This window comes from Bubalus bubalis, chromosome 2 (genome assembly GCF_019923935.1).
Source record: "Bubalus bubalis isolate 160015118507 breed Murrah chromosome 2, NDDB_SH_1, whole genome shotgun sequence".
In the NCBI taxonomy this organism is placed as follows: domain Eukaryota; kingdom Metazoa; phylum Chordata; class Mammalia; order Artiodactyla; family Bovidae; genus Bubalus; species Bubalus bubalis.
The window spans coordinates 53,286,910-53,301,103 of NC_059158.1; the positions used below are offsets into that span (position 1 = coordinate 53,286,910).

Consider the following 14,194-nt stretch of genomic DNA (forward strand, 5'->3'; position numbering starts at 1 on the left):
TTTGTTTGCTTTCTATTACTGTAAGTTTATTAAGATAGTTTATTGACTCCTTCTTGGCATTAAGTTTCTTTCCCCTTCTTTCCTTTTATCACACTACTCCTTACTCCACCCTCCCATCCTTGCTCCACTCTCCGGAGCCCTCCGGTAGGATGCTGCTCCTCTGTGTTGTGACCCTGATGCCAACACGTAACTTGTGCCTCCATCTCAGGCCAACTGTCCAAGTAGATGTGTGCTTAGTTCTGTAGATCATTTAACTTTGGGAGTGGCCACCTTTTTCTGTACAGGGCCAGATGGTGAACATTTTAGGCTTTGTGGGCCTTGTGGCCTCTTGCAGCTGCTTGCCTCTGCCATCATGGTAGAAAGTAGCCACAGAGCTGACTAACTGTGTGGATGTGGTTGTGATCCAGTAAGATGTTATTTACAAAAACAGGTGAAGGGCTGCCTTGGGCCTTCAGCCATAGTCTGTTGACTCCTGACTTAAGTCAAAGAGCTTCTGTATGCTTTTTGTTTAATCTTGGCTCAAAAGGTAGCAAGCTGAAGTTACTGCAGCCCAGGAAGAGAGGAGAAAGGGTATCCCTCCAATTTTCTGTTAGACACTCTATTTTGTAAAAGTACTGTTTAATTGTACTCATGTAATACTAAGAGTGAAATAAAAGATGAGTTGGCCTCATGGTCCAGGATTGTCCCTGCCCCTTTCTTTCATGCATGGCAGCCCCTTCCTCTCTTGCCATCATAGGCCCACCCATTGTCTCAGGCTGACTCCAGGCTATTTCTTTCTTCTTGGAGCTTCCCACTCCTGTGGTTTCCACCTCCCTGTGCAGCTATTTGGAGCCCCCCAATTTAATATCCAGTTCCATATTATAGTGGGGCTTCCCAGGTGGCTCAGAGGTTAAAGCGTCTACCTGCAATGTGGGAGATCTGGGTTCAACCCCTGGGTCTGGAAGATCCCCTGGAGAAGGAAATGGCAACCCACTCCAGTATTCTTGCCTGGAGAATGCCATGGACGGAGGAGCCTGGTGGGCTACAGTCCAGGGGGTCGCAAAGAGTCGGACATGACTGAGCGACATCACTTTCACTTTGCGTATTATAACATCCCGTATGGTTTCTTCAAATATGTTGCTTATTTTTCTCAACTACACTGCTGGGTCTCCCTGGGCACCAGGGACACAAAGTGCTGTAAGGGAAAGATGGAAGTTTTGACCTCTCCATGGCTTCACCTCTTGTTAGCTTTGTGGCTTTGGGTTAAATGCTAATCTTTTCTGAGGCTTGGTTTCCTTATCTGTGAAATGATTATTGGAAATAGTCCTGTATATATATGGGTCTTGTGTGTCCTCCCTATAAGATGTTCCTATTCTCTGAGTGCCTTTGGCATGGACAGTAGCAAATTGACAATGACCAATCCCATGATTTAGAAAAAGCCCAGGTTTCCCAATTCAAAGTATATACAGGGAACTAAGAAACACTATTACCAGCTTTAGAAAGTGAAGCAGAACTAAAGAACTTTCACCATCATCACCTTGATGAAGGTGAAAGAGGAGAGTGAAAAAGCTGGCTTAAAACTGAACATTCAAACAATAAGATCAGGGAGGGGCCATGGGTAAACCTATGGCTGTTTCATGTTGATGTTTGGTAGAAACCAATGCAGTACCATGAAGCAATTATCCTTCAAATTAATTAAAACAAACAAAAAACAAAAAATAAGATCATGGCATCCAGTCCCATCACTTCTTGGCAAACAGAAGGGGAAATAGTGGAAGCAGTGACAGATTTTATTTTCTTGGGCTCCAAAATCACTGAGGAAGGTGACTACAGCCATGAAATTAAAAGATGTTTGCTCCGTGAAAGGAAAGCTGTGACAAACCTAGACAGCATATTAAAAAGCAGAGACATTACTTGGCCAACAAAGGTCTGTATAGTCAAAGGTATAGTTTTTCCAGTGATCATATGCAGATGTGAGAGTTGGACCATAAAGCAGGCTGAGTGCCGAAGAATGGATGCTTCAAATTGTGGTGCTGGAGAAGGCTCTTGAGAGTCCCTTGGACTGCAAGGAGATCCAACCAGTCCATCCTAAGGGAAATCAACCCTGAATATTTATTGGAAGGACTGATGCTGAAGCTGAAGCTCCAATAGTTTGGGCACCTGATGCGAAGAGCCAGCTCACTGGAAAAGACCCTGATGCTGGGAAGGGTTGAGGGCAAAATGAAAGGTGGCGGCAGAGGATGAGATGATTGGGTAACATCACTGCCTCAGTGGACATGAATCTGAGCCAACTCCAGGAAATAGTGAAGAACAGGGAAGCCTGGCATGTTGCAGTCCATTGGGTTGCAAAGAGTTAGACACAACTTAGCAACTGAACAACTACAAATCACCGGCCTTAAAATTATAGATGTTTTATGAGGAATGTTTTTTCTTGCATTAAAGAAGTAATGTGATCACATTTTAAAAGTAATCACCCAGATTCTATCATAATTCAATTTCTGTTAGCATTTTGATTTTTTCCTTTTTGTGCACTTTCTTAATTCATTTTAACATAAGTGTTTTGATCATAAATTACTTGTAATTATTTTAACAACTTTAATATCCTACTTAACATAGTTTTTTTGGACTGTTTACTTTTAAAAATATGGAAGCAATATTGTAATTTTTGGCCAGTCATAAAACTTATTTTTCTATCCTGGTATATTTCATATCTACTGAAATAATATCGTAGTATGACTTAAGAGTATCATTATATATTGGCTGTGCATGGAATTGGTATGAAAATCCTGTTTGCATTGAAATAGCAACTTCAATAAATTCCTAATCCTTCTACACTTAAAAACTAATTTAAAAATAAAATGTGACTATAAAGAAAAGGTAGCTTTAATAACATCTGCAATGAGAAGAAACAGGTCAGATAGTTTGATTTAATCATTTCTTATTTTAAAATTGAAGGTCCATTTTAGCTTCTTATCTTCTGAAAGAAAAGCTCAACATCTTGGGCAAGTTGGGGTGTCTGCTAAGCTGTGCGGGTTCTGTCGTGCTGATTATCCATTCCCCGAAATCTGAGAGTGTGACTACTCAGGCTGAGTTGGAGGAGAAGCTGACCAATCCAGGTAACTCAGGCCTCACTGCCAGAGAGCTTGCTGCCTCCATCGTGGCTCTCCCCAAGGGAGCTGTACCCTCTGCCCTGCCCTGCTGTGTGGTCTGTCCTCCAGGCCCTTGGTTCCTCTTTGCTCACCACTGTCCACAGCTGTCCCCTAGGGCTGCCCTGCTGACCTGGCCCTCTGCTGCCTCTTGGGACTGGACCTTGTATGTTGACATTGCCTCCCTGTCCATAGCACAACGCGTGCCAGTTCTGCGGCTCTCCCACATGTTGTTTCCCTTAGGACCACCATGTGTCCAGGCCTTGGTTCCTCCTTCTGTTGTGAAGCTCTCTGAGAGCCAAGGCCTGATTTAATTCATCTTTAGAGACCCTATAGAGCTCGGTATGTGTTTTTTGTTTGTTCTTTGGTATATATTTTTTACCTAGTTTCTCTTTCATTCCTTTTTTGGTATCACCACCCTCTCACCCCCAACCCCCATCCCCATGAGACTCAAAAGACGAAACTCTTGCACATTCAATGTTAGTTGCTCAGTCATGTTCTACTCTTTGTGACCCCACGGACTGTAGCCCATGAAGCTTCTCTGTTCATGGGATTCTCCAGGCAAGATTACTGGAGGAGGTAGCCATTCCTTCTCCAGTGGATCTTCCCAACCCAGGGATCGAACCAGGTCTACTGCATTGCAGGCAGATTCTTTACCATCTGAACCATCAGGGAAATCTGCTACACATTCAGACTCAGCTGTTTTTTCTGATTTTTCCACAAACACAGCCCATACTTTTGCAATATTTTATAACACCCTTGTGCACACTGCTCTCTCTGCCCCTCACTACCTCTTCCCCTGTTTATAGGTCAGGCTCCCAGACAGCTTTCAGCTATAGTGTCTTCCCAAATCTTCTCTTGCAGCAGACCTCCAAGGTCCTTTTCCTTACCCTTGGGGAAGAGGTACCCAGCCCTCTCAGGCCCAGTGCCTAGCACCCACTTTACAATCTGGGAATGAAATTCATGGAAAATACAACTTCCTTGTACATATAAATAGCAGTCAACATAATGCCCTAAGAATAATACTTTGGAATAAAATAGAATGCTCAAGTATAGCCACAGGAATAGATACATTAAAGCCAGCAGACCCCACAGCATATGTGGAGTTGCTGACAATCTGGCAGGTGCAAAACAGATGATGTGGAGGTGTTGTCTTATTGACTCACTTGGGATTTTGCCATCATTGGTGGGATCTTCTTCTTCTTCTTCTTTTATTATTTTTCTTTGGCTGGACCACACAGCTTGCAGGATCTCAGTTCCCTGACCTGGGGTTAAACCCTGACTCTGTCAGGGAAAGCCTGGAATCCTAACTACCTGGCCACAAGGAAACTCCCAGTAGTGGGATCTTCTGAAATGGAAAATAACTCTTGAAGTACTGAAAAATTCAATATATATTAAATGCTTGCCAAATTACTTTGTTTTATACATAAAACAGGTTCTAGGCTCTGATTATTATAAACATTTTTCAGTTACCTGTCCAAGGTGACATTCAGAAGTTGTGAGGAGAATCTGATGATTTTTTGTTGTGTGAAACTCTGTACACACCTGAGGACCTGTGGCCTCTGCGTGCAGCCCTCAGTCCCTGCCACAGCCAGAGACACCCCACAGTTTTCCCTCATGTTCTTTAAGACCCCACATGACTCTCCTTCCCTGCCCTCCCGCAACAGGAGTACTCTGCCTAGGGTTTGTTGAATTGACCATCTTGTGGACTGGCTTAAAAAAAATTCTTGAGACTTCCCAGGCAGTCCAGTGGTTGGGACTCTGTGTTTCCGCTGCAGGCGGCATGGGTCTTGATCCCTGCTGGGGATAGTTCTGCATGCCATGCCGTGTGCGCAAAAAAGAAAAAGAAAAAATCTCATAGTGTATATGTTGACTTTTAATGTTATAAAATATTACTAATAGAAGACTTATTTATTGACTTGTAATATGTAGGAGCTATGAATTTTTTAATGGTGAAAATAGTGATGGGAAAACATTTTTGTGGAATGAGCTCAGTGGGTCTGGTTAAGCACACCTGGAGCAGTGGAGTGTCTTGGTGACGAGGGCAGGGGCAGGTGGTGGGGCGTATGATGGGGGCTGCTCTGCTAGCCCCCCGGTCACTATGTGCCCCCTCTTTTCCAGTGTTTGTGGGCTATCTGTGCATCGTGCTGCTCATGCTGCTGCTGCTCATCTTCTGGATCGCACCAGCCCACGGGCCCACCAACATCATGGTCTACATCAGCATCTGCTCCTTGCTGGGGAGTTTCACCGTGCCTTCCACCAAGGGCATTGGGCTGGCTGCCCAAGACATCTTCCACAACAACCCATCTAGTCAGCGGGCCCTCTGCCTGTGCCTGGTGCTCCTGGCCGTGCTTGGCTGCAGTATCATCGTCCAGTTCAGGTACATCAACAAGGCCCTCGAGTGCTTCGACTCCTCTGTGTTTGGGGCCATCTACTACGTGGTGTTCACCACACTGGTCTTGCTGGCCTCAGCCATCCTCTTCCGGGAGTGGAGCAACGTGGGTCTGGTGGACTTCTTGGGCATGGCCTGTGGGTTCACCACTGTCTCCGTTGGAATTGTCCTTATACAGGTGTTCAAAGAGTTCAACTTCAACCTGGGGGAGATGAACAAATCTAATGTGAAAACGGACTAGGATGTAACAAGGAAATTGTATGGCTTGAGGAACAGAAAGAAGATATGGTTTCTGGTCCTAATTTGATGTGAAGTAGAAGAGTACATTTACACAAGTAAATGGCTTGTGTTGGAGTTGCTTGTATATGATGAATAGGCTGGTGGAGAATGAGGATGCGTTGCTTAGCACTGGAGTGTGGACTCAGCCTTCTGTTCTCTGAAGTTGCTCTATGGTTGCCTGAGTGTCATCTCTCTCTGATGAGACGAATCTTATGTTCATTGCCATTAACCTGGAAGCTTTGATGAATACTCTTTGCTTTTAAAACACTATCATTATTTAAATAGAACGGGCCTATTCTGGTTAGTGTTTGCAGGGGAACAGATATTCTTATTTAGAAGCTTACTTTGGAAATGGGAGAAGGTGTTGTCTTGAAATCTGACTCTACAGTAAATGTGTCTTTAGTCTTGTTATTTTGCATTAAGCATGTATGACATTTAGGTGTTCCATCCAAATCAGAGGTATATACATTTAATTGTTTTTAATCCTCTGATGTGTTGACTCTCCTACCCCTGACTCCTAGACATTTTAATTGGAAACAGAGAGAGAAGAGTGAATGGATATCATATACTGTTCCATTTGCAGGATGATTTTCAGTAGCTCAAATCAATTTCAGTGCCTTTATCACTTGAACTATTCACTTAATTTGACTATTACTGTCTGTGTGTTCTCTTAGATTAGAATAATGCAACTTCCATGATTATACTTTAGTATTTCACTATTCAAAGTATAAATGTTCAAAGCAGTTATAAATTATAGTATATTATTTATTGGAAGAGAATCAAGATGAAAGACACATTAGAGTAAGTTGACCCTTTCAGCATGTGTTATAATCCAATGAAAGACAATTGACTAAGTAGCATGAGGTATTTTATTTGTATTCAGTCTAATATAAATGGGATCCAGTATTAAATTTACCCATGTTCTCATTTAGCAAGCATTGTGTCCACTAAGAAGAAATTATTTAAGTTGATAATAAGGCTGTTAAATGAGATAGTAACTGTTCAGTGGCACATATGAGTTCAGGAACAAGTTAAAGGACACAATTAAGCTTAAGTTTTTTTTTTTTTTTGCTACAAATTGGAACACACATAGTTTTAGAAAGTATTTCTAGCAAAAATGAAAACAGTTTAACCATCTCCCTGTTGTTTGAGATGACAAAGCACTCAGCAGTCCCTCACCCAATCTCTCATTAAACTTCTGAAATGCAAAATAGCCATGAATTATCCCAGCATTTGGATCAAAAGAGGTCATTTGCCTGTCTATAGTAATCTTCCATGTGTATGAAATAGTAACAAGGCACAGAGTGATGCAAATATTCATCAAGATATCTATATACTTCATCTGCAGCATTGTTCACCCCATCCCACCCTGCGAGATTGTGGGATTTCCCTACCAGGGATTGAAACGGTGCCCTATGCAGTGGAAGTGCAGTCTTAACCACTGGACCACCAGGACGGTCCTCAGGGCAGTGTTTTGTCTAAATAGGGAACTAAGCCAAGTTGAAAAATGAGATTGAGTAAAGTGATGGGATTGACTTGGTGAAGTAGAACATGGAATTTAATAATACCCAGTTAAAATTACTAAGGAATGTCAATAGAAAAATGTATTTTTTTTTTAGATAAAAAGAACATTTCTAAAGACCTAAGGGATAGTTCCCTAAAGTGTTGAATAAAGAGGCTAAATAAAACAAGGATTGAGCAAAAAACACCCTTATGAATTTAAAGTGCGTTGGATGATCATGAGCTGTCAGTGAGCTGTGAACTAACAGCAGCAAGATTATTTAAAAAATTTTCTAAATCTTATAGTAACTGATAGTTAATAAATGCTCAGAAGTCCATTACTCTTTTTATCAACTCTTGAAGGTTTGTTTTTTATCATCAGTATTTTTAGGAATACAGGCCTTAATTTATTGAACTGAATTTTCTAAAAATGTAGGTGTATAAATAGTTTCCTAGGTAAGGAGTTGAGATATTCAAAAAATACATGTGGCTATACAAGTATCATAAGAAAGTTCATGGAAATTACCATTTTTTTTGGTTGCAGTTCACATGTGAAGCTTAGTTTATTTAAATCAATCTATTGATGTTCCTGATTGCAGTTAATCCGTGGTTATTCCATAGATACTTAGAGGTGATATTTTCTGGATTATCTCCCTATGATTTTTTTTTTTTAGTAAAATAAAAACTTGAAGTATAAACAACTTGTCGTCTCTTGAAGGTGATAAGTTATAGTGAATAGTTAGACTCTTCCAAATTTATATCTGTTTAGCAGATTACTTTGGTAGGATGCACAGCTTTTCTTCCAGTGGAATGCAATTCATATCATCCATTGTATTCCAAGTGTGACTGTAGCCTGGAAGTAATTGACATGACCAGCAGTCTAACAGCCTACTTTTCAAGTTTGACATACAGCATATAACTTCTGACTTACAGTATTTATTTTGCAAATCTGTGTTTTTATAATTTATTTGGAATTAAAAAAAATAAAAGCTTTAAAGAGAAAGGGAATAGGTCTTACAGTGATCTTTCCGAAAGTAAACATTTTCATTTTTATGCTATTCTCTGGGTTTTATCTTTGATAAAACTAAGGGAAAAATTGTCCATTTGTTTTCAAGCTTCCTGTAAAATCGTATGTTTGTGATCAAAACTTGCACATTTACCTGTATAGGTATCTAAATAGGCCATGTCTCTTCTCTCTTACTTGGACAATGCCTTGTTTTCTCCTCTGAATCTTTGCATTTAAAAAGATTGCTTCCTGTTCTGCTCAGTGGTCAAGTGTAGGGCCTATTAAGGATTCTAACCCAAACCCAGCACCGAGATCACCCTGAGTACTTTGCTGTTCTATAGGACTGCTCCATCTCTGCAAAGAAGAATCCGGAGAGGAAGGGCAGTCTCCCCACTGCCACATGGGGAGCAAGAACTCCCCACAGGTGGGTCTTCAGGGGGTATCATCACTCAGATGTTATTATGGTCTTTTCACATTAGAAAGTTAGTGAAATACACTTTGCTGCTCTTGATTCAGCAATAAGAAATATTCTTTCAATTCCTACTTTTCAAGCCAATTTGTTATCTGCAGTTTTATTTCCAGAAGTTGATTCTAGGTGTAGTCAATAGATTGGTCTTTGGGTTTTTCTTTGGGTTTCTCATCTGACAGAAGAAAGTACTATTGAAGTAGGCAGTCACCTCTCATCTTCCTTTTTCATTGACCTCTCAGCTCTTTGTAAACACTGTGCTCACTTCTAGAGGCCAGTTCCTAGACATCTGTAAAGTGCTTGAGATGCACCGTCTGTAGGCGTGGATGAGTCCATGGAGACTGAGGTGTTTGTTGGTCACAGGCTACTGTCGGGCTGCCTAATTCTTATTGGGAGATGATACCTCTCTTTTCTGAGCTTCTCAACTAACGCAGAAGAGCAATCTGCAGAGCTCTGCCCATCACTCTTCTTTGATGCCTGCTTGATCCTGACTTAGAATTCCTGGGACTGAGTAGGAACCTGCAGAGAGAAGAAGCTTTAGTTTAGATCTGTTCATGACTGACCAGTTGGCTCCAGTGGTCTGATGAAGTTGTCCTTACTGTGTCTGACACCATGGAAATAGTTCACCCATCAAGCAGGATTTGATGGAATCTTGGTGTTCTACCTTCTCAGGGACCAAAAATGTAACATTAACTCCTTAGCATTGACCTTCCTCTCAAAGACATGTCTGTGTTATTAATAGTTTTTCATATGTTTTACTCATAATCATAGCTAGAGGTCTGTTAGTTTGAGTTGGGAAGAGAAAGACCAGTTTGTACACCAGTCACACCATAAAACAGTTTATCATATAAAATACCTCAACTTTCTGTATTCCTCACCTCCGCCTCAAAGTTGTACTGGTGATGAATTTTGAGGGTCTATCCTTTAGCTTATAGGTGAGTTTTCACATCTGGCCAGATTCTTATACCTCCATCATATACTTGAATAGATTAAGAAATACAGGAATGGGAACAAGAATTTGGCCCAATTTCACAACTCATTTATTTTCATACATATTTCTCACATGCTGTTAAATGCAACAAAAGAATTATATTTTAAAAAAAGTGTAACTTTCTGTTACATCAAAAAATACTGTCTAGTGAAAAGCTGATACTCAGTAGAACAATGATCATGTAAATAAACATCTATTTCAAATGTACCCAATATGATAAAAAGCATAGTCTAGGCCCCAGAGCATGAGCCGGGAGGATTTATTTGTTATTTTCTCTATTTTCCTCTGAATTGTGCAACTGTAGGTGAGTCACTTAACCTTTCTGTGCCTCAGTTTCTCTACCTCTAAAGGGTGGGATGGGTCTCCATATCTGTGTAAGAGCACTTGCATGTTTAGCATATGCTGGTCACCTCAGACCAGAGCGCATGTACAGGACTCCTTGGGAGTGATGGACTGGGCAGCCTGTCTGCTCGGGACCATGCAACTTCGAGCACTGAGTAAGCAAAGGAAGCACTGGGTGTAAAGCTTGCATGATTCTATGAAGCTTTAATTTTCCTTTATTTTTTTGTTTTAAAAAGAAGGGTCTTATATATTCTGTTGTAAAATATGGAAATTAAACAAGGACTTTAAAGAGCTGCACTGAGAGATCACATTCTGATGGTGTGATGAGCTTCTTTGACATTCCACAAAGGTGTATGTTCTGCAGAAGAATCAATGACCTGTAAACCAGATGAATTCTGTTGTGCTGACTTTGTAATGGGTGATGCTGAACTTCCTGCTTCCGAGCGGCTCAACCCTGACCATGAACTACCTGACACCAGGTGGATGTCAGGAACCCCCAGACCATTAGTGCCAAGGGCCACACTGAAAAGCGCAGAATCTCTTTGTTTGTCAGACCATAATAATTTGCCCCCAACCCCAACCTCATGTCAGTGTTTTTACACTTTGGAAAAATTTAAGAGTACTGTTTTTCAGTAGAATTCCTGAGTGTTTTTGCCTCTTTAAATAACTTTCTTGTAAAATGGAATATAATTGTGAAAGAGGAATAAAACTAGATAAAAAATGTAAAATGTTGGTTGGTTGCATAAAATTTTTTTCATGTAAATGTATCAGGAGAGCTTCCAATTGGCACACACACATATTTGTCAATGACTAATACTTGCTTATATTCTGCTTTATAGAAGTAGTCCTAGCATGTTGTAATTGCCTTATGTAAATAAAAGGCTATTTATTAAGTTTTCCAATAATATTTATTAATATGTATGTGTTTTAAAATAAAATAACTTATTTCTAGCTGAACACTCGTTGCTTTTTTGCCCTTTACATGAGAAGTTTGTGTGGTCTCAGGTTCCATATCATCTTAATTTCTCAATCAGATGCTTCCCATTTTCTTCATAGAAACAAATAGCCCAGGTCTCCATCAGGATGTAAAATGCCCACTCATGCATATCTTAGGACGCAAATCTATGATGTGTGAAGGAATTCACCACCCAGTGACTACCTTCTGATACAATGAAATGATGTATTAAAGAAAACCATTTGTATTTTAACATGTTAATGTCCTTTACATGTTTTTGAGGTATATAACACATTTTAAATACATTGAAAATTTGAGAATCATAACACATTTTAATACTGTCATCAAAAATCTTGTCACTAATCTTTATTAGTATCCTAAAGTAATTTTATTGAATGAAAAAAAATATTCGAGCAAAATACTTTTCCTTAGGCTCTATCCAAAAAGATGTAATTACTCACATTTTGATCACAGTATATCTGTATAGAAATCAGGAAAAAACATTTTAAGAAACCACCAAATGGATAACTCTTTCTACATAGGGTTTTGGGATGAAATGTGTAAGTGCCAAACTCTTCAAAAACTTGCCTGGGTTGGTTACTATTACAAAACTGTTAGTTGTAGCTGGTAGCCAAGTATACCACTATTGAACCTGAGCTCTATATCTGAATCTGAGGAGTATAGAAAATCCGATGTGCTCCCCAGTTTCCACTCCCTCTGTTGAGTTATATTCCTGTCAGTTGGCCTTTAGACATCACATGCCAGCATCTTTGATGTAATATTAATCACACCATATTTTTAACCTCATATCACAGGTAGTTTCAAAAAGACTTTTTGTTTTGGAAAGCTGAGGCACAGTCAAGAAATAGAGAAATAAACAGATACCTGTATCTATATTAGCAGTTCAAAGAAAAAAGGTATTAATTCCAGCTGAAGAAATTTGTAAGTGTGGGGTTTGGAATTGTGCCATGGCAAGCAGGATAGGAGAGATGCCAATCAAATAACAAACACAACAGATCCATGTAAAATAATTGAGATAACGGGCTGGAAGGTGGAGGAAGCTCAAATTAGGTTGTCTGTTTATAAAATGGAATCGTTTTATTTTGGGTGAAGATGTCTGGAGGATCTCAGTGTTCTTCCCCTATTTTGGCATGTTTATTCACTGTTGGTTTTCTATTGCTGCTCTAACAAATTACCACAAACTGTGATCTACAGCTACACAAACTTACTGTCTTATAGTTGTAAGGGTCAGAAGTCCAACACAAGTTTAAGTGGGCTCAAGTCAAGATGTTGGCAGGATAACATTCCTTCAAGAGGCAGTTGAGGAGACCTATTCTCTGCCTTTTGCAGTTTCCAGAGACTATGTACATTCTTTGGCGTGTTTCCCTTTCTCCATCTTCAAAGCCGTTATGTTTCTCTTCTTCCACTGTCATATCTCATTCTTTGATACCCCCGCCTCCCTCTTACAAGGACCCTTGTGATTATTTTGGGCCCACCTGGACAATCCAGGATTATCTTAAGATGCTTAACTTAATCATACTCACAAGGTTCTGAGGATGAGGACTGTAGATATCTTTGGGGGGCCATAATACTCCCCACCTGATCCACTCAACATTTCATCAAGTGAAGCAACTGTTAAAAGCCAGCATCTGATGGCAACCCACTCCAGTATTCTTGCCTGGGAAATCCCACAGACAGAGGAGCATGGTGGGCTACAGTCCATGGGGTTGCAAAAGTCGAACATGACTTAGCAACCGAGCACACACACAGATGTGTACAAGTTTTGAAGGATTCTGTGGTTATTTCTTAACAGTGTCACATGCTCATTAAAATAAATATAAAAAAGCCAACATCTGGCTTTTAATAAATATCCTAGTGTTCTACCCAAAAATTCAAGTTATTACTTTTTCAGAGAGCTCTCCCCTCTTCCTCCAACAAATGTATTAGAAAATGCCTACTGCATGTGTCAGTTATCTATGGCCTTCGGTAAACTAATATTAATTGAAAAATGTATATAATAATAAACTATTAAAATGCTAGAGAATGTCATTATTTACTTTTCAGTGTAAAGGGTAAAATTACTAATAGGGGGTTGAGCTAAATTTAAAAGATTATCTGAAATGCTACTCTCATGTTTCTGGCTGACATCTATGGTAACAAAACCGAAACACAGGAGAGTAATTGAAGGATAATTTATATATGAGAAGTAATTTTGATTTACTAATTCATGATTTTTAAAAAATAGTACTTAATAAATCTTGCCTATACTTCTATAACAATGACAAAAGTAGATTTTAATGGTTTTATTGAGGTATGATTGACATGCAATAAACTTCACATATATAAAATACACAACTTGGTATGTTTTAATATATATGATGTCATATGATGAAAGCATCACCACAAGCAAAACAGTGAACATACCTATCACTCTCAAAGTTTCCTTTTACCCCATTGTAATCTGTCTGCTTTCCTTGGCCCCTCTACTCCCAACCATTCATCTGCTTTCTATTGCTATATATTACCATCCAGTTCCTGGAATTTTATATGAATGTAACAATCTATATATACTCTCTTTGGTCTGGCTTCTTTCACTTATCAGAATTACTTTGACATGCTACCATATTATAGCATGTATCAACAGTTCATTCCCTTTTATTGCTCAGTAGTATTCCACTATATGGACATACCATAGTTGTTTATCCATTCATCTGTTGACAGATGTTTAGATTGTTTCTATTTTTTTATTATAAATAAAACTTATTGAATGTTCATTTATATTCACATTACACTCATTTACATTTTATCTTTTAATGGTATATGCTTTCATTTCTCTTGGGTAAAATTACCTAGAAGTTGAACAGCTGGATCATTGGATCATATGGTTGGTGTATGTTTCATTTTTTAAGAAACTGCCAAAGTGTTGTTTTTTTTTTTTTTGCCCAAGTGTTTTATACGGAGGTTGTACCATTTTACAATCCTACTAGCAGTATATGAAAACGCATTCAACTTTTAAAAGTTTAAAAATATCTCATGATCAATGCTTGAACACTTCTGATATATAAGATGTGCATCATCAGGTGCTGAAGAAGTTATCTGGGCATTTAAGGAGCTTGTATCACATTAGCAGGGAATATT

At 39.4% G+C, this 14,194-nt stretch overlaps 1 protein-coding gene across 1 annotated transcript in view; it reads left to right on the forward strand.

Annotated features, from left to right (window-relative positions):
- Positions 1-11,058, forward strand: part of NIPA1 (NIPA magnesium transporter 1) — a 50,197-nt gene extending 39,139 nt beyond the window's left edge. Inside the window, exons 4-5 of the mRNA XM_006060641.4 lie at positions 2,935-3,095; positions 5,247-11,058. Coding sequence (XP_006060703.1) covers positions 2,935-3,095; positions 5,247-5,758 — 673 coding nt within the window. The 3' untranslated portion in view covers positions 5,759-11,058. The remainder of the gene's footprint in view (positions 1-2,934; positions 3,096-5,246) is intronic.
- Positions 11,059-14,194: the final 3,136 nt, after the last annotated feature.